This window comes from Tachypleus tridentatus, chromosome 4, assembly GCF_004210375.1.
Source record: "Tachypleus tridentatus isolate NWPU-2018 chromosome 4, ASM421037v1, whole genome shotgun sequence".
In the NCBI taxonomy this organism is placed as follows: Eukaryota; Metazoa; Arthropoda; class Merostomata; order Xiphosura; family Limulidae; genus Tachypleus; species Tachypleus tridentatus.
In genome coordinates, this window is record NC_134828.1 from 87,049,708 (window position 1) to 87,076,332 (window position 26,625).

Here is a 26,625-nt window from a genome sequence, read left to right on the forward strand (position 1 = left end):
AACTGAACAATAATAAAAGGAAGAAATTAATTGCATTGAATTAATAATTTTATACTTGTATATTTATGAAGCAGTTTTAATTGCAACTAGATTAAATACATATGCAAAAGTTTTCCTTTGCTGTAATTACTGGTTAATAAATGAGTACATTATACTTGTGCTTAAAATGAGATAACTTGTTTGTTGATTAATGGCAAAAGGGCAAATTAACTTGATTTTAAAAAAAATGTTTACTTGTTTTCTATTCATAAGATTTAATTTATTGAAAGCTGTACTGGTTATTGAGAAATACCTGGTGGTGAATTGTTTTATTGTAAAGTTTTGTTAATTAATCTTTTTACAGAAAGATTTTACATCCTTATTACTAAAGGTTTTTATTATTCTCACAAAAGGGAGAGAATGTAGGACCATATGAAGTAGTTATAGTAAGAGTATTCTTAGACTAGGATAAGAATGTGTAGAAGTTATTGAATAAACCTGTACATATTTATTTTGTGTTCATTTGTAAGAGAGAGGAGTTGTATGGGAAGAGACCATCATTCTGTTACCAGACACGGTTCATTTTGTATTTTTGTCTGCAACTATTCCAAATGCAATTCAGTTTGCTGAGTGGATTTGCCATTTACATCATCAGGTATTTGTTTTTAAGTTGATTTGTAATGCTTCTGTGTTATCAGTTACTGTTATTGATATTTGAGTACATTGAAAGGATTTCTGGAATATACAATTCCTTCTTTTGATTTCTTTAATTGTTCAGGTATATGAATTATAGGTGTTGCTCCATGCTTACTGATAGGCTTGAATTTATTTTAAATAACCAAACTTGTGCTTCATATTGCTGGATTTTACAATTTTCTTTGCTTTGATAACATTATGATGTAAGTTGTACATGAATTTGTGCTTTTATCTTTAGCCTTGCCATGTGGTTTATACAGACTACAGACCTGTTCCTTTACAACATTATATTTTTCCATCTGGTGGGGATGGGCTACACATGGTTGTGGATGAAAATGTAAGTTGTAGATCAATTTTAATTTATTATTAATATGAGATATATGTAAGTTCATTGTGGGTGGATTAACACATTTTGTGATGGTTGTTTTTCTGTAAACTGTTTTGTTAATCAATCATTTGGATACTTTATGTTCTTTGTAATTTAATTAATTTTTAATGAAGTTTTAGTTCGTAATTGTTTTTGTTTTTTTTGGTAATGAAGGCTAACATGCTGATTTTGGTTAATATAATATTAATTAGTTGCTTTGCAAACATAAAATGATAAAAATGTGCTAAAAGTTTTGATCCTAAAAGATTGAAGATATTCTTGAAACTTGTGTTTACATTGAGTTTATGAATATATTTTAACAGGGTACTTTCAAAGAAGAAAACTTTAACACTGCAATGTCAGTATTACAGAATGTTGGAGATGCTGCAAAAGGGGATCAGGGAATGAAAGGAAGAAAAGGTGGATTTAAAGGTATGTATTAGGGTTCAGAGTGGGAGTCGTATTTTATATAGTTTTACTTCTTCTCTTTTGGTTGTGTGGGTGCTTTGTTTTTTTGTTCTAAGAAAGAGAAAAAAAATTATAATAGTTCATTATTACATATAGCTATTTGAAACTTAAGAATTGAAGTTAAGTGAAAGAATTTATGAAACAAACATGAAATTTTTATTTAACACTCATTAGGCCCCACTTTTCGTAGGAGTGCTAATTTTTTCCCACCTCTTTGTTTTGATTATGTTTCACTGTGTTTTGTGCAAACAAATTCATACGTGCTTATAATTTTACAGTATGCTCAAAGTTTTTCTCTGTCTAAAATACACTATGCTTAAATTAATTATAACCAAACATGGTTTTTAAGCCAAATAATTTAAGAAGATGAGAACACATATATAATTATGTTACATTTATTCTGTATTGTTTTTGTAGGAGAATCCAACTGTTACAAGATTGTGAAAATGATAATGGAAAGAAACTTTGCACCTGTAATTGTGTTCAGTTTTAGCAAAAAAGAATGTGAAGCATATGCTTTACAAATATCAAAGTTGGATTTAAACACAAGTGAGTAATGTTTGAATTCTGTGCTCAAAGTAAGTTCAGGTTAATCACTAAATCTGTAGGTGAAGTGTATGTATTTAATAAGATTCAAAGAGAAATATTATATGTAAATGAAATAACCTGCAAAAAGGTTAAAATTGGTGGTTGCAGTAAATGATTAACATCGACCAGTGACAGTGTTTGCACAGCCAATAGTGATCATTATCATTAGTCTTTAACATCCAGTCAGATTTTATTGTAAGTCGTTTAATCCATTAAGCATAAGTGAATGTGATCAATCCAATGGAATGAGTCAGTACTGAAAAAATTAATGCTTACTGTAATTCTGAACTGACGTAGTGCATATTCATTAAAATTTGGCAAGCATTTAGTAAACATGTAAGTACGTTGTCCACAGTAACTTGGAATTTTAAATGAAATATTTGAACTAAAGATTTGTCTCTGAATTTACATAAATCAGTCTGAGTGGAATGTAATTTTCACATTAGGAGTAAAAATACTTTGTTCGTTATACATTTTCAAATTTTATTTGCATAACCTCTGGATCTTCCTAAATGGATATCAAGTGTTGTTTTGGTTTTCCAAAAACTTTATATTTTGTGTTGTTTTCTCTATCCTAACACTATGGGCTCAGTCCATTTGACTAACTATTTAATCACCACAAAAAATATGAAACAAATCTAATTTATACCGTTTTCTAAAATAAATGCAAATGGTAACAGACAACTCGTTACTTATACTAAACAGCCTCAGTCTCTGAAAAGGTTGTATCTGCTGTTTTTGTTTGATTTTATTGTTATTTTTCTTTGAATATCTATCTACCATGAAGAGCAATTTACCATACACCAGGAATGGTGAAAGTTGAGGATAAACAAAAATAGTGGTTACATCGTATGGCATGCAGTGATGTATATTCTTCATTTATTACCAGTATGGAAAATTTCATCATTTGAATGTAATTTTTATCTAACCTAAAATTTTTAAGTTTACATTTTAGTAATTAAAAAATATATCAATGAATAAAAAATATTTGTGAAAAGTAGATTTAGTACTTATTTCAGGATTGTAGTATTTTATTATTTAAAGCCAGTCTTCACTGAATCTAAAGTTTTTTCACTAATTTTCACTTCAAAACTCAAATGATAATTTAAACAATAAAACAGAATTCATCAAAACTACCAAAATTAATCTGGCTTTGTGGTTGATATAAAAGAAGGTTTATAAAATTTCCTTGCTTCCTGGGACACCAACTTCAGTCTTCACTTAATAAAATCTGCTTAAAAAGTGGAGTCTTTTAGATAAAGATATTGCAATAATTTATTTCACATTGCCTTTCTTTTGGTTATAAATGTACCATTTACAAGTAAGTGTGAATAAATAAATAATTTGAAAAATATAAAGAGTTGGAAGGAGCTTTTATGGTGGGAGTGGAATATTTACATACTTCTTTCAAATATATAACTTGTGGTCAAACTATTGTTTTCATTGATAGCAAAATATATAGTTATTTTCTGATGTAGTGAGCAATCAACACTTTGCTCTCCAACTTGAAGCCAAAAATTTCTTTTCTGAAATTTTGAGATTTGTCAAGTATCTCAAATCGTATTTGACTAATGTTAGCAAACAAATTTACACATATAACCCAAGTAAATGTCATCATTGGAATAATGTACGTCACACATAAACAGCACGTATTAGTGGTTCTTCCAGCTGTGATACTTGATTTTATTCATGAAAGTTACTAACTTATAAACCTTACTGACAGATGGTACTTTTTGTTGTGGTAGTTTTAATCAGAGTTTAAGTTGTAATTTCTTGGTCATTATCATATGTATCAAACAGTGATCCGTTTTAGAGAAAATAGAATAAACACTGTTGGTTATCAAGTGCAAAGCATGGAAGAGTACTGATAAAAGTTAATATGTTTAATTTCTGTTTTAGAACATGACACAAATTGCCATGCAGTATGGTTTAATGAGTGTATGTTAAGTGTCCTCTTTTTGAACATAATTTTATTAACATGTACTAAGAAAGAATTGTTTATATGTTGCCCATAGAGGATTTATAAATAAAGAAGTTCCTTTGTCAAGTTCCATTAATATATGTACAGTTACTCTTTTGTTCAAGTTATGATTTTGCTAATGGAACTTTTTTTATGTTAATCTATGTGTAAATAAAATAAAAATTGTATTACTGTAAATAAGATATCTTATTTGTTATGTAAAAATCTTGTGATGTTTTGTTTGTAATTTGTATAAGATGAAGAAAAGAATCTTGTTGTTGAAGTCTTCAATAATGCTATGGATGTGTTGTCAGAAGAAGACAAGAAACTTCCTCAGGTTAGTCTAAACTTTATAAGTTATTTTGTATTAAAATATGGGATGTGTTTGTGTATGGATACATGTAATTTGCTCTTTTGCTGTGGTTATATATACTTCTGTGCCAAAGTAAAAAATAACTTCTACTTATTTGGGCCAGTGAATCATTATTTTATTTCTATCCAGTTGTTTATTCTGTGGATTCTACAAGATAAAATATAATGTTTAAATTAGCTTACTATATATGTATATAATTTTTATGAATTTTAAATTAGGTTGAACATGTTCTGCCACTTCTGAAACGAGGAATTGGGATTCATCATTCAGGTTTGCTACCAATATTAAAAGAAACAATTGAAATTCTCTTCTCTGAAGGTTTAATTAAGGTGAGAAAGGCTTTTGTTTCCATAAATTTTCTAAACATGACAAATGATAGTATTGTGTATACTCTTTTAAATCTTTGAGAATATTGTTCCATTGGTGAGAGAAAAAAAAGTAAACAGATGTAATTAATTTGGAAAATCTGCCTTTAAATTACTAACAGAAATGTTAAATATATGTTAAACTGCATTAATTTATCTAAGCAGTCTCTAATTTCATGTCCTTTTATGTGAAAATGCTTCCATAATTATTCTAACTATAATAAAAAATATTCATTTCTGTAAAGTAGGTTATGATTAAAATTATTTTATCAGCCATACATGTGGTTATTATTTTTTAATAGTAATAATAATAAAAACTAATCACATTGTTTAATGCTACTTGTGTATAAATGTTCCTATTATCTATAGACAAGAAACAAAACTTTTGTACAGTTGAAGAAGTGTAACATCAACAGTATAATTTTATATGTGTGTCTCAATTTTATTGTTATTATACAAAAATAAAAGAAAGAGATTACTGCATTAAAAAACGTCACACTAAAACAGTTTATTTATCAAAGTAATCGAATATGGCATAAGTCTAAGTATTATTGATAAGCATGTTGAATTTTTGTCTATAACGTCATATCAGTTCATTTGCAATAAAATGTATAGCAGGTATTATTAATGTTGTTTTTGCTAATTTTTTTAATATAGGCATTATTTGCAACAGAGACATTTGCCATGGGGTTAAATATGCCTGCTAGAACAGTTCTTTTTACAAATGCTCGGAAGTTTGATGGGCGAGATTTCAGATGGGTATGTCTGTCGATCATAAATAAATATTCTTTTTGAACTTTTATTTTGCATCGAAAACAATATTCAGCAGATCATCAGAGTTTAATGAATGTAACGTGAAAACAAAATCCTTTCTGGGCCTGAAAACATTGTTCTTTTAATTTTATTTTTTCAAAATTTGGATTCAGCCACAATGAGCCTTATTTTTCCTACTTGGTAACTTTAAATACCACTATAATTTATGGCAGGTAAATAGTTGCAACAGATACTGGAAGAAGATGCATTTAAATAAATTTATAGATCTTTATACAGCCCAGAAATCTATTTGAATATCTAAATGTCTTTGAAAATAAGTTGTGACATTTAATGTTATAAATATATCATGATCATGTGCTTCCAATATTTTATTTTGCTCAAATATTTTTAGGTAACATCAGGAGAATATATACAGATGAGTGGACGTGCCGGTCGTCGAGGGTTGGATGAACGAGGAATAGTTATTTTGATGGTTGATGAGAAAATGAGCCCCTCGGTTGGGAAAGATATTGTAAAGGTTTGTCACTGTATAATTTTTTTCTTTCCAAATTGGGCAATTAGGCTAATAACAGACATTTATGAAAATAAAGCATGAATGTTACAGACATTCAGCCCTCTGTTTTAAAAATTCCAGTATGTTGGGAAAATAACATTTAATAATAATTCTTAAGTGCTCATTACTTCATTTCAAGAATGCAGTATAAAGTTAAATCTGATTGATGTAGTCTGTCGTAAAGTCATGGCTATGAGATTGTTCATAACTTGTAACTGTAATTTTTATTATTATTCTTTTTTTAATGCTGGTTTTTACATCTAGTCTGATAGCTACCAAGAAAATGATGATGTTGTAGGTGATGTTTTTTCCTTTCATCAGTAATTATTTCAATGAATTCAATTTTGAATTAATAGTGAATAATTATTTAAAACTATGATAACTGCAATTTGTTTGTGATTTGTTGAACATTTGTTTTTGATATACCACGTGTGTGTATTTGTCAAAATAAGTATGTTATTAATGCAAAGCAACATTAAGTATAAATTTGTAACTTCAGTTTAAAGGTGTTCATTAATTGTGGAAGCAACTGATACATCCTGATACTGCTGTTGTTTGTTTCTTTTGTTTTTTTGGTTCTAAATAGGGTCTGCCAGATCCTATTAACAGTGCCTTTCATCTGACATACAACATGGTTTTGAATTTGCTGCGTGTTGAGGAAATAAACCCAGAATACATGCTGGAAAGAAGTTTTTTTCAATTCCAGAATTATGCAGCAATACCTCAGCTTTGTGACAGTAAGAATTGTTTTAGTTTATTTATGATAAAAGCAAGCTACCTGCAGAGTTCAGTGCCCTTCTGCAGAAACTAGCATCCCCTGAACAGAAGTTATGTAAATTTGTGATTAATGAAAGGTTATCTTAGAACATGAAAGTTGTTTCCTTTATATGTAATTGTAAAAGATGCAAAAACACCCATAAAAACAGCAAAACACAAAATGTGAAACCACATGATAACATGTATCTCCACATGGGCACAACAAACCTTCATACCAAATTTGATGAAGATTCATCAACAGTGGTTTAATTTTGGTAAAAACAAAACAACAAAAAATGCCCATAAAAACTGTAAAATTTGTATGCATATTCTTATGGACACCAACCAACTTTCAAACTAAATTTGGTGATGTTCCATCAACATGGAGCAAAGTAGTGGTAAAAAACAAACAAACTGCAAAACACCCATAATGAATGCAAAATGCAAAACTGAAAATTTGTACTTAATTCCCCATAGACCCAATGAACTTCCATATTAAATTTGGTGAAGATCCATCTGCAAGAGGTAAAGTAATGGTACAAAATGCAAATTCACCCATAAAAACTGTAAAATACAAAATGAAAAACTGAAAGTTAATGTGTACCCTCACATGGACCTAATGAATTTTGGCGACAGTGTCCATCCATATCCTGCAGTATAGTTATATAGACATACAACAGACAGTACTGTTATATTTATCTAGATTTAATGTTTCTCAGTATATGTATAATTGTATAAAATCCACCTTAACTATCCACTTTTCTAAATACTGATTTTTCAGCAGTATAATAAATAGTCATTTCACCATCAGTTCTTTCATCCAACAAATACTTCTAGTATTTTAATAGAAATGAAGAAAAATCAAAAATGATAGTTAGGTGTAAATAAAATAACATCTAGAACAATAAAGCCTATCATTCTTTGATTTTCTTCATGTTGTTGCTGTGACATTTTATAGTTGTGAATCATTACAAAACAAATGCATGTCATTAGCAGTTGTTGAATCAAGGCAGTTAATATCATAACATTAGGTCCTTTAATATTGTGTTTTATAAGAACTGCAACATGTAATATTCATGTTTAATATTATTTAATGACAATATTTTAATGTATGGTAATGAAATCATTATTGTAGCTAAATTTGAATGCAAACTGTATGTGGAAAAATTCTTGTGTATATTATATATAAATATATAATCTACTATATAAAGCAGAGTGTGTGTCTGGGAAAAAATATGTGCTTGTATATCTATCATTTCATATCTATTCCTTATACAGTCAAATAGTATAAAGTCAGGAAGGTCATGATGGAATTGGAGGTTGGGATCCCCTGTCTTTTATATAAATAAACATCAGTATACATGCATATGATTTTATGTTTCCACATTTCTTGATAATTCACTGCTAAATGTGACACAGTGATACAGTATGACATGAGAAAGCCCGTCTAATTTCATGTTGACAGAATTCTGAAAAACAGTCTTTCTCTCTTTTCAGTATTGTTACCTTTCTTTTTTGTTGCACTTATAATGTTTATTATGTTAAAGAAATTGAAGCACAATTTCCTGTCCTTTGCTACAAACAAGTCTTTATTTTGTCCATCCAGTGGATAGGTATTCTAACTGAAGATGACCAAAGAAGGTTGAAACATTGTTCTCTATTTTAATAAAAGTTTGAATACCCATACCCAGCCATTTTAAGATACATTTTTATTTCAAGTGGGTTTCTCATCATCATGAATTCTAAATAGTGTGTGCATGAAAAAGTGTTCATTTCAGTAATGTTTTGATGAGTCAGTCCATTGTTGCTGGTTATTTCTTAGATATATTTAAAAGCTAAAACGTTTTTCTGAATTACTTTATATTCCACTTTCTGATAAAATTATTGTACTTGATAAAATGTGACTTTCCTGTGTATTGAAAAAATCCATATCATCCTTCACTGGATGTTTAATTGGTATTGTGGGATAATGTTTTTTTATTTTAAATTGTTAATATTGACAGTGAACACATTTTTACAAGTTTATTGTTTCTGTGGTATAGAGCTAAAACAGCAGCAGAAAGATCTGGACAAACTTGTGATACCAAGAGAACAAGAAGTTTCTGTTTATTACAAAATCAGGCAACAGTTGGCAAGTCTAGCTAAAGAGTTTCAGAGTTACATTACCAAACCTCTCTACTCTGTTCCATACTTACAGCCTGGGCGGATGATTAAGGTATTACTTTTATGTAGCTTGCTAGGTGTCTGTTAACTCATTTTGGGTATGAGTGAAGCCTCAGCTGTAAGAGAAGTCAGGCATCTTTAATTTTGTTTACTTATGTTTGACATTTTTTGGGCACATAGACCTTGTACATTATCAGACTTTCTGAAAAAGTTAAATCTTTTATACATATTACAAGTAATGTTTTTGGATATTTTTTATACAAGTTTAACATAATTGTTTTTGTTTCTGTGCTGTATGTGTTGAATCATGAATTTAATCAAAACTGTTATTTTAGTGTTACTGTTCTTGATTTTACTTTATTCATAATTTTAAAATATGTGATTATGTGACTATCTCCATAGATATTTGGTGATTTGTCATTTAGGTTTATTTTGGTTGAACCATGCCATGTCCAGTGAAGTTTCAAGCTAATTATATGTTTAGGCATTAACTAAGTTATTGATGTAAAAATAATAGTGATATTGTTTGCTATAATTTAAAAAATACATTTTAACATAAAAAATTTGTCTCTCTTAAAACTTCAATTTTGTTCTTTATTGCAACATAACAGTATTTTCCAGTACATTAAATTTTGGATATTATTAACATATTCACTGTATAATCAGGTAAAGAATGGTGAAGATGACTTTGGCTGGGGAGTTGTTATAAATTATCAAAAGAAAACATCTCCGAAGGTATGTTAAAAATTAATTTTTAAAGCAAAAATCTACATTTTGCTGTTGCTTGAAAATATATTCTGAAGTATTTCATGCTGGTGGAAGTAATGCCAGTTTTAACACTTTCACTAGGGGAATCATTATTTGTCTTTATGTCACAAGATTTTAGTGAATTACATTCAATATTGTAATTAAAGTACTTTATTGTCATAGTATAAAAATAGTATATTTGGCATCAAAACATAGTTAACGATCCAAACGTAATACGGTATAAATTTTAAATTCTTAATTTAGAAGGCATTATCAACTTTTTCAACATGGGGTTGGGCTATACATTCAAACTCTTTGTACTCATTTAAAGCCTTTGTAGACTTAATACTTTGAACTTTCAATTTAGCAGTATTTCAATTAATATTAAGTCTTTAACATACAAAAAATCGTATTTTTTTAGTGAAATATTTCTAATAAAATAACATAAAGATTTATCCATAAATATATTGAGTATTTGTTTTGAATAGTCCATGTGTAAAGTAATTTTCATGTTAAAATTAAATATACCTTTCCTTATCTCAAAATCTCAAACTTCCTTTGTATAATCCCTAAGAACTCCTAAATACATATTAAATGTTTCTTTTTTAGAAGAACTTGACAGTTTATTTGTTATTTTCTCTAATCTAACCCAAAATGGAAACAGTAAATCTGACTGACCTTGTTACCACATACAAAAAAGAAAAAAAAATTGAAATTAACATTTTTTTAATTCTATAATGACTTCATATTGTAATATAAAACCACATTCATTTAACATAATTATCTCTAAGTTCACGACATTATACATTTATTTATAATTAAATGTTATTGTTTTATTGCCCTTTGAACCACAACTGACAAATGTTAAGTTGTAAATCACTTGGGAAACATAGAGCTCACATTATACTAAGGAATTACATTTATCATGAGCTACTACGACAACTAGTATGAGCAGTTTGCATGCATGCCTTGAGAAGTATTTTTATTTTGTTAATATTATTTATTTATTTTACTTAACCTAAACTAACCAAAGAAGATTCTTATATTTTTGTTGCTTTTATAATTATGCATAAAGAATAAACGTTAAAACAAGAAATAAAATACCAAATTTTTTTTATCCTGCTTTTAGTTGTGGAAGAGTTTAATTTTTTAATACTATCCATAGTATTACAGTTAATAATTTTTACTTACTTAATTAATTCTCCAACTAATATGAACTAATAACATGCAAAAAGTAAACAAATTCCCATACCTCTCCAAAATTATCTCCCTCGGTGTGGATTCCTGTATGTGGTTAGAGGACCTCACAGGGAATTTTCTGTTTTTTCATTTTACCTGCTCTGGGATCTAAACATCTATCCACATATTTGCTGTGTGTGGTGACCCGTGAAGGGGAAGAGATGATCCTGGTGGTTGAGGGGTCCAGTCCTTACACACCTCTTTGGCCTTGAATTCCTGTAAACAGGCAGAATTGGGGTAGTTCCCATAGGGTCAACCAAGTACCAGTGTTGATGTTCTCAACAGGTGTGGTGGACATTGTATGTGATGCTGATGTTTGGGTATAGTACCCACAAAACTGTGGCATTGCTGCAGTGTCCTTGTTTGGCATTGTAGTGTGTCCCCTCGTAGGGCTCCATATTGGATGGGGTCAGTGCACACTGAAAAATTTTATAATGGATCCTCCAAATAAAAACTTAAATAAAATAGTGAAAAAACAGTACATAGGTAGATGACCACATCTTGAAGATTTTGAGCAGGAATTTTCAATATCTGTAACACCTGCACCTCATTTTCTTGTATTACATTCTTTCAGACAAACCTGTAGGGCATATGTCTCTGTTTTTAATTCAGAAGGGAATAGAGGGACTTGCTGGCTCTCCAAAGTCAGTCAAAAAGCTTTGCTTTGGTGACATATTGGCAGAAACATCCACATCTAAAGACAGAGAACTCCTCTTACATTCAAAGGCAATTGGAGATATACCTATTGAGGTTATGGCCCATGCTACTTCGAATTCCTCACAAGGAGTTATTATTGAGAGGGATTTGAAGAACATCCAAGGAGTTTCTGCAGTGAGGTGTATCTCCACTCACAAAGATGGAATTATGATGCTGACCAATGTCCTCATTTTACATTTGCATCACCACATCCACCTGCCACCATCAAGGCAGATTATCTTAATTTCAAGGTATGGCCATACATTCCAAACCCTCTCAGATGTTTCCAGTGTCAGTGATTTGGTCACTTGAAAACATCATGTTGTGGTTCCTTGACGTGTGCTTATTGCGGTGGCAAGGACCATGATGCCTGTGAGTGTGAAACTGACCCTCATTGCATGAATTGCAATGGTTCTCACCAATTCCACTTTTGTTCTTGCCCTAAATGGTTGGAAGAAAAAGAGGTGCAGCATTTGAAGATGATTCAAAACATTACTTACTTTGAAGCTCGAAAGTTGCTGTTCACCACTTCATCTTGGATGCATGCTGCTGCACTTTGTTCCACTACTACAGTGGGAGTTCAGATGGAACTCTCTGTGGCTCCAAAAGAATTATTCTCAAACCAAATGAAAAGCCTTTTGACCTCTATGGTTAAGAAAGTTAATGAATCAACATCAACACTTATCTCTGTCCCTAACATATGTTCCAACAAACCCCAAGATCCACTTCCTTTGGTTCTGGGTATGTTCATTTCCTCAGGTACATCTTCTTCTACCCCAAGATGCAAAACAATTGTTCATTCACATCCTCAGTTGCTGGAATCCTCTTCCAACAACAAAGACCTGCCCAGTCGACCCAGAGCAGGATCCATGAGATCAACAGACATGGATAAAGACAATAAAGAAAAAAGACATGGTCATAAACAGAAGGGCTCTCCACCCAATTCACCTGCACATAAATAAAGATGGCCACCTTTTTACAATAGAACTGTTGCGGTTTACGTTCTGATTTGGATGACATCAAAGCACTGATTGCTTTCTGATATCCTGTCTGTCTTTCCTTACAGGAAACATTTCTGTTACAGTCACCTTTCAGCAGTTTTCTTTGAACAGAAATAACAAGCTGTGTGATGGACGAGTGCATGGAGGGGCGGCGCTGTTGATTGATCAGCATGTGCCCACCCTGTCTTTGCCACTCAACACACTCTTGGAAGCAGTAGCCATCTATGTTTTCTTGGGTCATACCATCACTGTTTGTTCTCTTTACCTGTTGGCTGGAGAGACCTATGATCAATCAGCCCTTGATGATCTCATTGAACAGTTGCCATCTCTGTTTTTAATCCTTGGGGAATTTAATGGACATCATCCCCCTGGAGAAGTGCTGATTTTGATGGGAGGGTCACTCCATAGAGCATATGCTCTTTGATCATAATATTTCTCTTTTCAGTACTGGTTCTTATACTTATTTTCATGTACCTAGTCAGTCCTTTACTGCTATTGATTTCTCAGTTTGCTCCCCTTCACTAGGCAGCAATCATTTCCTTATAATTTTGGGAGAGGCTGGCTATGGTCGACGCAACCTGACCTGCATGCCCCAATGGAAGCTGGATCAAGCAAACTGGCTCTCCTTCACTGCTGTCACAGAACTTGATCCTGCAGTTGTCTGTAAGCCATCAATAGACGACTGTGTGGCAGCAGTAACTGACTATTATACAGGCAGCTGCTCAGTGTATTCCTAAAACCTTGACACGTTTTCTATGATATCCTTGTCCATAGTGGAATCCTGCCTGCCATGGCACTGAAGGCTCAGAAATGGGCCTGGAAGGAATACCTTTTGTAGGTATCCCACACTCTCAAACCGCATCACTTTCCAGTAGGTCCATACACATGTTCAGTGGGTAAGATGTCAAAGCCAGAAGGACTCTTGGATTAAGTTCACAACCAGCATATCTTGTATCACCAGTTCCAAAGTCATATGGGACAAGATTTGAAAGGTCAGTGGGCAATATAATTCTTTCACCCTCTTCATCTTGCTCTTTGATGGCCAGGAAGTAGCTGATATCTGGAGCATTGTTGATACTCTTGGTGAAAGCTTTTGCCAGGTATCTAGCACCTCTACTTCATCCTCCATCTTTTAACCATCAAGACTCCGGCAGAGCGAACACCTCTTTCCTTTCGAGCTGATTGTCTCTCTGACTATAATCGCCCTTAAACACTGGTGGAACGAAACTGGCCCATCATCGGTCTGGTAGTACATCTGTTTGACCTGATGATGTATATTATGAAATGCCGTGCCATTTATCTCCTGCTTCTCTTGCTATTTTTCTGATTGTTTTTAACCAGATCTGGCAGGAGAACGTTTTTCCTGATGCCTGGCACCAGGCTATTGTCCTACCTTTATGTAAGCCTGGGAAGGATCTCAAGATTCCTTCAAACTACCGTCCAATTGCTTTGACAAGCTGTCTCTGTAAGACCATAGAGAGGATGGTTAATGGTCATCTTGTTTGGTTCTTCGAATCAAACAACCTCCTCTCGCCCACCCAGTGTGGGGTCCAACGACAGCACTCCACCATGGACCACCTGATTCGAAATGTCAATCAGAGAAGCCTTACTCAAATTACAACATCTCTTATCAATATTCTTTGACATTGAGAAGGCTTATTATACAACATGGAGGTATGGCATTTAGTGAGACTTCCATATATATGGGTTGCATTACCATTTGCCCATTTTTATTAATGGACAGGAGGTTCCAAGTCCATGTGGATTTGAAACTTTCCCATTCTTTTCTGCAGGAACTTGGAGTCCCTCAGGGCTGTGCTTTAAGTGTCATACTTTTCAGTATAAAGATTAATGTCACCACTGAACAACTCTCTCTTATTTGTTGTGAATGGGTTCCATGTCAAAGACTTTCACATCTCATATCAGTCTTCAAACATGAGGTATATTCAGCAGCAGCTACAGACTGCCCTCAATTGTTTACTGAAGTGGACCACAGCGAATGGTTTTAACTTCTCTCTCTCTAAAACCATTTGCATGCACTTCTGCTGCCAGCGGGGTATTCATCTTGATCTCGAACTTCATGTTGCTGAAGTTTTGCTACCTGTGGTCCCCGAGACATAGTTCTTTGGGCTTATCTTTGAGTGTAAGCTGACCTGCATACCATACATCAAGCAGCTACTGGTTAAATGTACAAGAGCACTGAACATCCTCTGTGTCTTTGGCCATCTTGGTTCCATGAGGATCGGAAAGAGGAAGTTGTCCTAAGTAGACTATGCATTGGTCAGTGTTTTAACTCATCATTTTCTTCTATCTGGGACTGATGCACAGTGTGTTGTCTGTGTACCACTCAGGTCACAATAAGCCACATTTTACTGTCTTGCCATCATTACAATTCTCAAGGACAGCACCTTTTTAAACATGTTTGTCCCAAGGTTTGTCCATATTGTTAGACAGTGTTATTCGGGATGATGACACTGTCAAGTTCAGAAATGTTTTCAGTTTTTTAAGGGTTATTAATCTTTTTGATGGCACTTAAGTTTTTGTTGTTTTTTTAAGTTATAAATTAGACCTTATTTAATGTGATTCTCTTTCAAGAATCAAAGTACATCTAGTTCAATTTGAAATTAGAAAATGGCTGTAACATCAAATAACTTGAACCAGGACTGGAAAGGCCAACTTCAGGTGTCTGATACTGATGTTTGAACTACCTGTTAGTCATCCTGGCGAGTTATAATAATTAAACTTTTGCTACAAGTCTTTTAAAACTTGTATTACTTTACTTTCTGAAAATGACTAATGTCAAATAACTCAAAACCTGGACTTGAAAGGCCAACTTCAGGTGACTAATGCTGATATTTGAACTTACCCATTAGTCATGCTGGCAAGTAAGGATAATTACAGTTATGCTGCAGAAAGTCATTTACAACTTGTATTACTGTAGTTTTTCTCTTACTAGATGTAAAAATTGTAGTTAATGCTATTTGTGTTTTTAATTCAAAAATTAAACTTTGTTTTGTTTTACCTTAATTTCCTTTTATGAAATTTAATAATTTTACTTTTATTTTAACTTTCTACTGGATGTTTGGTGCAGATAGCCTAGTTGCTTTGCACTATAAAACACCAAACCAACCAATCAACCAGTCAAAATCCAGTTATCTGGCTTCCTATCTCTGTGACAACAGCCATTACAAATTCGTCCAAGCTAATCGTTACTTTCCCATGGGAAAGCTGTTTATACTCTTGACATTCAACCATTCAGAACATAATGTTATACAACATATAATTTGATAAATAAAAACCTTTACTTTGTATTGGTTATAGGTAATACATAATTAATCTTAAGAGAGAACTATTAACAAATGTTTAAAAGAGAGGATGTGGCAGAAAGGGTCTGATTTCTATTCAACAGCTCTGTAACCAAAGAAAGTTGAAGACTATAATAAGTGTGGTTTATATGAGCAATGACAATTTTATAGAGAGTAATTTACATTTAATGTTGTACTTTTTCAAGGGGTGGTGGATAAAATATGGATGATGATGTGCCAAGAGAATATGTCACAATATGGAAAATTCAGGATTTTTTAAAAATATTGGCTTGTAGAATTATGAACTTAAAAGTTATAAACTATTAAAATATGGATTATTTGTTGAGATATGCCAATCTAATTGATATAACATAAAGAAAAAGTAATTTAATAAAATTTTGAATGTAAGATGCTAAAACTTTGTGTGATGTGCAGTAAAAGATACCAGGATGGATAGGGTTAGAGAAAATCCTAAATTTCATTTAATATGAGAATTGTGACATTTGCTCTCTAGGTATCTTCTCTTTTCTAGTGTATTTACCATCTCTCCAAGAAGTATAATGTAAATTATTATCATAATGTAGTTATCACTGAAGCAAAGTATAATTCTTAGAGCCTTAAAACTTGTTTGTTTATAGAGCCATAAACTAGAAAATTACACCCCTCCTGCCATGCCATTTTGTTGTATTTTTCTTTCACAAATTGCCAATAGTTCTTTCTTAAATTTAATACTATATTATTTATAACCATAAGAAAGCCAAGCCTTTAATATATGAAATGACAAATTATTTTTTGTTTAGAGAATTGTCTGTTTTGCTTTCATTTCAGACTTTATTCCCACAGGAAACACATCGACAGTATTAGCTGAATTTTTATTATCTCTCCTCGCCAGTTAGAAAGCTATGCATTTGTCTCTCCTTATTTACAACCTCTGTCTTTTTTTTTTGTCTTCTGCTGGATTTTGACATCCACCTTTTGTCACTCTGTAATCATCTCGCTATCTTTCAGAAGGATATGTACAATTTCTTTTTCAAGACCCCTTTATAAGTTAAAAGGATCTTGTTAGTTGTGTGGTGTTGCATCCTGTGATATACTTACTCTAAATACACATCAAACCAGTATAACAGAAAGTACTTGTACCATCTGCCCTGACTATCAATGTTTGGTGTCTGACAAAACCAATTACCCTCTCCTCATGGTATACATATTTGTTCAGTTGTTTGATCCAGGCTGTACTTCATGGACTGTCATGGAAAAAGCTAGCACCAAGGCTCATGCTTTCCAGCTTTTCAGACTATGGTTTTGCATTCTTCCATTGCACTGTCTCCAGGACCTATCCAGCTGAAGGTCTAATGTTGTTCCAAACACTTCTCTAATATGAATTCTCCCCATTCCTTGCTTCAAGTAGAGCACAAGAGACCATTGCCATTTACCAGTTTGTAACTGCTGGAGTAGTGAACTGTAAAGAATCCTCACTGATTGAGCTTGATGCAGTATGGTGAGAAGTTGGGAGGGTGGTGACTCTGTGTAGTGTGAGTCACCCTTCAAAGCCATAACATACATTTGTACCCTCTGTCTGCAACCTGAGCTTCTTTAATTCAGATGAACATACAATGTATGAAAAACATAATACAACACTAATATGTCCTCCTCCTCCAGTAGTCTGTTCAGTAAAGGTGAGTTATCCAAGTTATGGTTTGGTTTGTTTTGAATCTTGTGCAAAGCTACACCAGAGCGATCTGCACTAGCCATCCATAATTTAGCAGTGTAAGACTAGAGGGAAGGCAACAAGTCATCACCACTCACAGTCAACTCTTGGGTTAATCTTTTAATAGTTGGAATGACCATTACATTATAATGCCCCCATGGCTGAAAGGGCGAGCATGTTTGACGTGACTGGGATTTGAACCCGCAACCCTCAGATTACGAGTCGAGTGCCTTAACCATCTGACCATGCCGGACTTTCCAAGTTGTGGTCTGAATGCATCTTAACTTCACATATTGGCTATTTGATCTCTTGTGTCCAAGTACTTGGGAGGTCATTTTTTATTTGACTTATCCCTTAAGACTTCTTCCCCCCTTTACATTCTGGGTGAAGAATATATCCTGGTTGAGGCAAGATGTGGTATCTCACAGGTTTACACCCTACAGAGCCCCTGGCAAAAACTTTCACCCTCTATGGGCTTCCCTTCAGGCACTTTCTCCCCATTTCTGGAGCACATTTTTGTCTTTTCTCATCAAAGACTGAAATTATCACAAATGGAAGTGTATAGGGAAGGTTACTACACATGGTGGTTGTATTGTCCTCCTTTTGATAGAGGATTTTTATTGTTTTATGGCAACATCACACTCCAGTGCAGTTAAAATGCATACAATTAGGTGGTAGTTGCCTCATGACTAGTGACATGCAAATATCTTAAGCAGCAGCATAAAGAAGATAGCATTCCTGTGAATGTATCTATCAGACATTCATTTTCAAATTAGGAAAATATTAAAACTGTATTCCAGAAAGGTTGAATAACTGGAGTTAATGAGTTTATTTTTATGTAAACTTTACTTTTTATTGATATCATTAAAATTTCTGTAATACGTTTAGAGCACTGTATGTATTTCTTGTAAGCATTATTAAAACTTCTACAAATAGTTTTTAAGGAAAAGTGATGTCAGAGTACTTTGGCCATTAAGCCTGGTTTTGTATATACAAATTCATTTTATTGACAACAGAAAATGGCTAAATATGAGAATAGTCATTCAATATAAAAAGCTGTAATACAGTAAAAATTTCCATCCTACCTGCAGTACCTCTTTGTAGCTTCCAAACATTTTAGCTAAATCTATATAGTTACACAGTGTCAAGATTATAATTTCACATAAATTATTATTATTATGGAAATTCTAAATTCATGTGTAATTTGATACTTTGATAACAGATGCAAAACTTGGAGATAATCACCTTGTGATTGTTGACTATATCTTGTGTACCATAAAATGTTTTCTACACTTGTAGTATTTTAATTCATAGGATAACCCAGCAGATACAGAAACTACTTATGTTGTTGATGTTTTACTGCATGTGTCCAAAGACAGTGCAAAAACAAAAGTCACTTCACAGTTAAAACCACCACCACCGGGAGAAAAGGGAGAAATGCAGGTAAAAGAATATGTTGAACCAGCTTTAAACTTTAGAAATAAGAATTAGTTGCAGTAAATTAAGATTATTTTGAAGTTTTCCAACATACTACATGTGTTATTGTTAATAAGAAAGATACATTTCAATGTTAAATTTGGTTTATGTTTTGTGTGTGCAAACTGTTATTTTATGTTATATTTTCTATTTTACTAATAGATTCATAGGGCATTTGTTTCTTTAAAATCAAATGTTTCTTGACTTCTCTCATTTTACAGGTGATCACCATTTCATTATTTTTAATACTTTTTCTTTACTTCTTTTTGCAGGTAGTGCCAATAATGCTACATCTAATATGTCAGATTAGTTCTGTAAGGCTTTACTACCCACAAGATCTGAGACCCCTGGACAATCGTATGTCTGTTCTCAAGTCTATACAGGTTAGGCTTTGTTAATGTTATTAAGACTGTCACCCACATCCATCACATAAGAAGTATTGACACAATACTATAACATTTACAAAAAAATAGAGGTATTAACATAGATTAGGTTTATCTTATGCATGTTTGTTTGTGTCTGAACTACAAAGTATGTATTTTATGATTTTATGATACTTTGAATTTAGATTTTGCAGTACTATTAATACTATATTTTAAGTCACAAATGACATATTGTTATATTTGTAACCTTTGTAGGAACTGAGATAACATTTTCTTTTTAACTTCACAGTTTTATGGGCCTGGCATGACCAGGTGGATTAAGGCGTTCAACTTTTTGAGGGTCACGGGTTCGAATTCCCGTCGCACCAAACATGCCCACCCTTTCAGCCATGGGGGCGTTATAATGTTACAGTCAATCCCACTATTCGTTGGTAAAAGAGTAGCCCAAGAGTTGGTGGTGGGTGGTGATGACTAGCTGCCTTCCCTCTAGTCTTACACTGCTAACTTATGGATGACTAGTGCAGATAGCCCCTGATTAGCTTTGCATCATTATGACAGTGGTCATTAAATTGAAAATGTACATTATAGTGACCCTGCAAACATGAGCTACAGGCTCATGGATTTGCTAAATGGTGCCAAATGAATCATCTCAGTCCCAAGGTTTGCACATAGGTAAACCTTTTCACCCTGCACCCTTAAGGAACTTTGGTATTTTGCAAAAACAATTTTACAGGAACTTACTGAAAAAAGGGTCCCAAATATGACATGGATTGACTCTAGAGCATGAAAATAAGTAGGTCTACTAATTTCTAATTGTAACCTGTTTAAAGAAATTAGATTTGCATTATAACAGCCTTGTAAATATGGGCCAGGGGTCAATGGGTTTGATAATGTTAAAGAAGTTCAAAGTATTTGGAAATGTAAAAATCAAACATTTACATTTTTATTACAATATGTTACTGATTTATGACATAGAAAATAATGTATAATGATATTTTAAAATCACATAACAGAAGTTGTAGATTTAGTATTATAAAATTTCAGCATGTAAATTAGAAGATTTTAGAAATATTGTTAAAATAGGAAGACAAGAATGGAAGTAACAACTTTTTTATTGTTCACATAAAAATATTAGTTTGTGGAAAATTTTACAAAATTACAAGCAGTTTCCTAATCTAATTATTGTCTCAACTGCTGCATCATCACTTATGCACCAGTTGGCCTGAAAAGCACTGATATTGGGCGAAAGCTGTTGTAGAAAATATTGTATTAGGTAATTTATTTTTACTTAAAAAAGTTCTTGTTAATAAATAAGAAGATATTACACCAAATATTTATCTATACTTGGTGCTTTATACCAAACATATATATATATATACACACACACACACACACATCCATTTCTGTGTTGGCAGGATTTCATTAGATTAATCTTTTATATAAATCACAACCTTTTGTGTTTTCCCAAGCCTATACTGAAAGAGTTTTTTAGATCATTTGTGATGTGTATATCATTCATAACATTATATCTAATATATCAAGTCTCTGTTAGTCAGGGTTTTATGTGCATTATCTGTAGAGTCTGTTCAGTGTTATTGATAAATTTTGATTTGTGTGATTGTAGTTTCACTGTTAGCAAAATCCTTTGAGAGGTTTTCAAATTATTATGAAAAGGTCCTCTTGAAATTAAACTAGAATTTGGTCTGTAAGCTAATAACCCAGTGGCAATGTTTGTTTGTTGTTCATCACAAAGCTACACATTGGACTGTCTGTGCTGTACCAACCACAAGTACCAAAACCCAATTTTTTAGTGGGGTGAGCCCTCAGACTTACCACTGACTCACTGGGAGAGGTGCATAATATGTATGAAACAGTAATTGCATTGTTATATTCAATAGTTTGTAGGCAACATGCCACTGTTTTAGCTGTTACTTTTCTAATAAAATGCTAAGAGAATTATATATAAACTGTTCACAAGTATACGTTTTAAATCAGATCTACAGTGTATATTGTATTCCTGATGAATAACTCTAAGTTATGAATGATCCATGTTATAGCATACACACATTCATTACTTACATTTTTAATGTGAACATTGTAGCTGAAATTTATTTAGAATGTAACACACCGTTGTGTTCATAAAGTTTTACTAAATACATCAAATACATTTACAATCTACTTGATGAAATATTGTAGTTGTTTTAGATATACAGTTATAATTTTATTTTACATGTTATTACCAAGCTTATGGTTACTTAATGAGCATATTGTACTTTTAAAGCTGCTGCAATACCTGATGATGTTTAAGTAGACTTTTAAAGAATACTGTAAATGCATGTCCTTATAACTTTATAGTCCACCTTATAAATAGTTGACATTGTGATGTGCATTTAAATTATAAACACTCGTTTCTTAACATAACAAATAATCTGTCTCTCTCAGTTCCTTGATGACATTTGTTTTCTCTCTGTTTTATATAGGAGGTTCACAAGAGATTTCCCAAAGGTGTGCCTTTGTTAGACCCTATAGAAGACATGGGGATAAAGGAAAAAGGTTTCAAAGATATTGTTAGGGTATGTACAAACCTGTAGTATACACAGTTTTCTTGTATTTTCTAACTTTTGTTACAAAAAATCTGTGATACTAATTATTACATTAAAATACCAAGTTATCATTTCTTACAAGTTAAAAACTTGTAAACTAAAACTTTTTAGTAAACTTTTTTTAGTTTACTGTTTTTAACCTTTGCAGTATGGTTTATTGTTAAACCTACAGTTTTTATTCAAATTTTTCAATGGTTCTGAAACTGATTTGGTTTTCTTTTTATCTTCTTTATTAAAATTGGACAGATTTATGTGGTAGATACTGCAGGTAATTTTGCATGTTCCTAAGTGTTGAATAATTTCAGTTTGGCAGTATTTAATTAAAGAAGTTAATGAACTGTGTAATTTTGAACACTTAAGGATTGTAATACACTCTTTATCATTATTTATAACACTGAAAGAATTACTTGCATGTATCTTATCGTTCTATTGACTTTTTGTTCTTGCACTTTAGTGTTATGAGTACAAAAGACAGTTGTTGTTGTTTTTTTGTAATCTTCAAACCCTGTGATATGCTGTAAATAGTGCTCTGATTACAAATCGAAGTGCCTGATATTTGAAAGCTTGGTGCTTATATCAGAATTCTTTATTTGCAACAGTATTTGTAAAATGTCCCCCCCATCACCCCCACTTTTGTGAGCTTGTTAAGGAGCTTTGTTTTTATGTTAATATATCTTGTGGGTTATTATTACTTCTTAACCTTTTAGATTTTTCTGATTATAATAGAGTACTTTGTAATAGTTCTTGTTAGTCACAAGTGTCTGAAAACTGTTTGTACTGGAATACTGTGTTAGTCCATGTTATATAAAAGTGTCTAATGCCTTTCATATTCTGCTAGAGAACAAAGCTGTGGTAAGACAAACACAAGATTAATCTTGTGTGTGTACTGGGTTAGTATACTGAATTGAACTTTTCCTGGAAAATTAAAACTTACTATTGACTCGGAATATATAAAGTATGGAGTACTTTTAGCAAACAATACAAGTGTGCTGTACAGAAAAAAAACAAGAGTTTCGAATAAAATATATTTACATTCAGAACTTCCTAAATGAGTATCTAGAGTTCTTTTTTGTGCAAAACTTTATACTTTCTCTTTTTTTTCTTACTTTATCTACTATTTAACACTAGTTGGACTGAAATATTGTGTAATGAAAGCTGAAAATTATGAAATAAAATCAAAACTAATTTTATTTCTTATAAAGAATGTGAGTTGTAATATGCAATTACAGTTATTTATCCCAACAGCTACAGGCCTCCAACTATTACATGAATGAACTTAATTTTGTCTTTTTATGACTCCTTGGGCTATGTCTAACTACTAAACTAGCATAACAAAGCTGTAAATTATGTAGCTAGATCACAGTGTAAATTTCTCAAATTACATCACTGATGAGCAGCTTGTGGAGAAATTTTTCATTTAAATTTTCTCATTTAACCTAACAAGTTTGTAATACATGTCAGTTACTTTTATAACAATGAATAAGTAATATTAAGGAAAGATTTCTTGTGTACAGAATATTTTTGTTCAAGGGTTTTTACTTGTAAGAATAAAGTACCCAAGGCCCATTAAGCATTCTTTTATGTAATGCTAGTGTTCTTACAAATAATTTCTTAAAATTCAAATATGCATGTAAAGTACAAAAAATTGTCACACACAAAACACAAGATATTCTAACACTACTGTAATTTAACTGTCTTTCTAATTAAGTTAAAAATTTGTTAAAAATCCATTACCAGGCCAAACTTAATTTAGAAAATGGCAAACAAACAAGCTGGAGTCAAAATTTTCATATTCTTTTGGCTTAATATTCTAACCCTGTGGAAAAATTAATAAATAGAATACTCTCTTTTTATGCATGTAAATAATCCAGTAAAAAATATCAGAAGTTATTGACATTCTTTGAAAAAGATGATAAGATAGAAGGGGTGTGGCATGTGTGTTTCACTTATTTATGTCTTGGTAAAGTAAGAACTGTGGAGGCTACAAATTTATATTTGTATAAGAGGATAAGATAGAAGGGGTGTGGCATGTGTGTTTCACTTATTTATGTCTTGGTAAAGTAAGAACTGTGGAGGCTACAAATTTATATTTGTATAAGAGGATAAGATAGAAGGGGTGTGGCATGTGTGTTTCACTTATTTATGTCTTGGTAAAGTAAGAACTGTGGAGGCTACAAATTTATATTTTAGCATGAAACTTGTGGAAACTTAAAAGATAATGTAGAAAAAAATATAAAACAGGCAATTTACCGTGAAATACCGCATGATACAAAGAAATGAGTAAAAATTAATATAAATACTTTCTGTTTGAAATTAAGTAGCATGACATGTACTTTGACCTCTGCCCATACACACAGGACTAATATTTGTTTACGTGTACTAACAGTGGTTTTGTGCTTATAATTTTAGGACTGTACATAAAAAGTGTCCATTGTAGCTATAGTCTGTTGTTGCCTCTTACCAGAAATCTAGGCAGTTGAGTAAAATGTTCCAAGTTTTTTATTTACCAAAGCTATACTTGTGTTTATATCCTTTTTTTTATTTTATCCAGAAAACTGAAGCTTTTGAACATAGACTTTACAACCATTCTTTGTATGGGGACAGAGAGATAGAAGACCTGTATAAAATGTTTGATAAAAAAATGGCTGTGAGTATTGATATAAATCTGTAGTATATTGTTACTTTTTCTTTATAAAGTGTTTGTTCTGTATGTGAGAAGATAAAAGTTGGTATATTATACTTCCCCCTAACCAGTCCAACCACGTGCACGTACACACGCATCCACAAATGGTAAATTTCTAGCAGCTTTGGGTTAAGTTTTTTGTTTTGTTCAAATTTTATTTTTAATAGAGTTCTGAGCTGGACAGGTTATAGGTTTAAAAATGAAAGCCTTCAATATAATTATTTTTGGTATATAAACATATTAACATCTTCATATTGCATTTTTCACATACAAGTAAGGTTTTTCTTTTTATTTTACCAATGCTTTAAAAAAAATAGATAATAAGCAGTGTATAAAATCATTTAAAATTTAGTATAGTTTTTGAATTTCAGCTCGTTGAAGAAATGAAGGGTGTTAAAGCTGAATTAAAGAAAGCTAAGTCTTTGCTTCAGATGGATGAACTTAAATGTCGAAAGCGCGTTTTACGACGACTAGGGTATTGTACAGCTACAGACGTAATTGAAGTGAAGGGACGAGTTGCTTGTGAAATTAGTAGGTGAGTGTAGTAGAAAGGTTTCTCTAAAGCAATACTTCCATTTTTAGTCTTCACAAATACATCAAATTTCAAACTAAGTAATATAGAAACGAGCTTTTAATAGTGAGACCTGTAGAGTAATGCCAGAAGTAATTGCTTTTTATAAGTTCTATTTCTCAAGCAGTGTTGTATAAAAGTATCCAATTTTTGCTTTTATTGTTCTAACAAAACTGTGTTTACAGAATTTACATTAATTGTTGGCCTAATTGTTTTTGGTGTTGTGACATGTAACAAAAATAATCTTTAATTTTAAAATATTTTTACAATTCTGATGTTACTGGTTTATGCAAAAGGTATAAACTTTTACAGAGTCTAGATATAATATATATATCCATTGTTAACATTCTACTGGTAATATAAGTGGAATTTTAAAAACTTTCTAAACTTGAATATTTTACAAAAGCACAGTTGTTTGTGATGTATTTTTGAAAATATTTTTATTTTTGGATGTATTTTTAGTGCAGATGAGTTACTGTTAACAGAAATGGTTTTTAATGGAGTCTTCAATGATTTGAATGTCTATCAAGCTACAGCACTCTTGTCATGCTTTGTGTTTCAAGAAAAGTCCAGTGAAATGCCCAGACTGACAGAAGAGCTGTCTGGCCCTCTTAGACAAATGCAGGTACATGAAGCTCATATATAATGTCTTCTAGTTTCTATTGCATGCAGTTGTTAATTAAAAGTGTTTTTTGAATGTCCTTGTGTAAAGTTGTTGATTACAGTGTCTTTTAAATAATTTTATATAATTGTTAAGTTACAATATGTTTATAGGTGCTGTTATGTAGAATTGTTAATTAAAATATATAGGTTTTTAGATTCTATGATGCAGTTTTTAGGTGCAATACGTATGCTTTCTAAGTGTCATTGTGTAGAGTTATTAATTGCAACATGGTTTCTAGTTACTGTTGTGTAGAGTTGTTTGTTACAATATGTATGTTTTATACGTTCTGTTGTGTAGTTTTTTGTTACAATATGTATGTTTTCTAGGTTCTTTTGTACAGAGTTGTTAGATTCAATATACATATTTTCTAGGTGCTATTGTGTAGGGTTTTGAGTTGTATGTTTTCTAGTTTTATAGAGTTATGTATGTTTTCTAGGTTACATTATGTAGAGTTTTTTGTTGCAATATGTATGTTTTCTAGGTTTTGTTGTACAGAGTTGTTAGATT

The 26,625-nt window shown here is 32.0% G+C and overlaps 1 protein-coding gene across 2 annotated transcripts in view; it reads left to right on the forward strand.

Annotated features, from left to right (window-relative positions):
* The window catches only part of Mtr4 (exosome RNA helicase Mtr4), a 55,002-nt gene that overhangs the window by 22,580 nt on the left and 5,797 nt on the right, over positions 1-26,625 (forward strand). For both annotated transcript variants that reach the window (XM_076499811.1, XM_076499810.1), the window contains exons 7-23: positions 510-634; positions 914-1,012; positions 1,366-1,474; positions 1,928-2,059; positions 4,316-4,395; positions 4,650-4,760; positions 5,454-5,555; positions 5,962-6,087; positions 6,710-6,860; positions 8,922-9,094; positions 9,709-9,777; positions 19,053-19,181; positions 19,487-19,597; positions 22,078-22,170; positions 24,752-24,847; positions 25,255-25,418; positions 25,917-26,079. In XM_076499811.1, the coding sequence (XP_076355926.1) occupies positions 510-634; positions 914-1,012; positions 1,366-1,474; positions 1,928-2,059; positions 4,316-4,395; positions 4,650-4,760; positions 5,454-5,555; positions 5,962-6,087; positions 6,710-6,860; positions 8,922-9,094; positions 9,709-9,777; positions 19,053-19,181; positions 19,487-19,597; positions 22,078-22,170; positions 24,752-24,847; positions 25,255-25,418; positions 25,917-26,079 (2,033 nt within the window). The remainder of the gene's footprint in view (positions 1-509; positions 635-913; positions 1,013-1,365; positions 1,475-1,927; positions 2,060-4,315; positions 4,396-4,649; positions 4,761-5,453; positions 5,556-5,961; positions 6,088-6,709; positions 6,861-8,921; positions 9,095-9,708; positions 9,778-19,052; positions 19,182-19,486; positions 19,598-22,077; positions 22,171-24,751; positions 24,848-25,254; positions 25,419-25,916; positions 26,080-26,625) is intronic.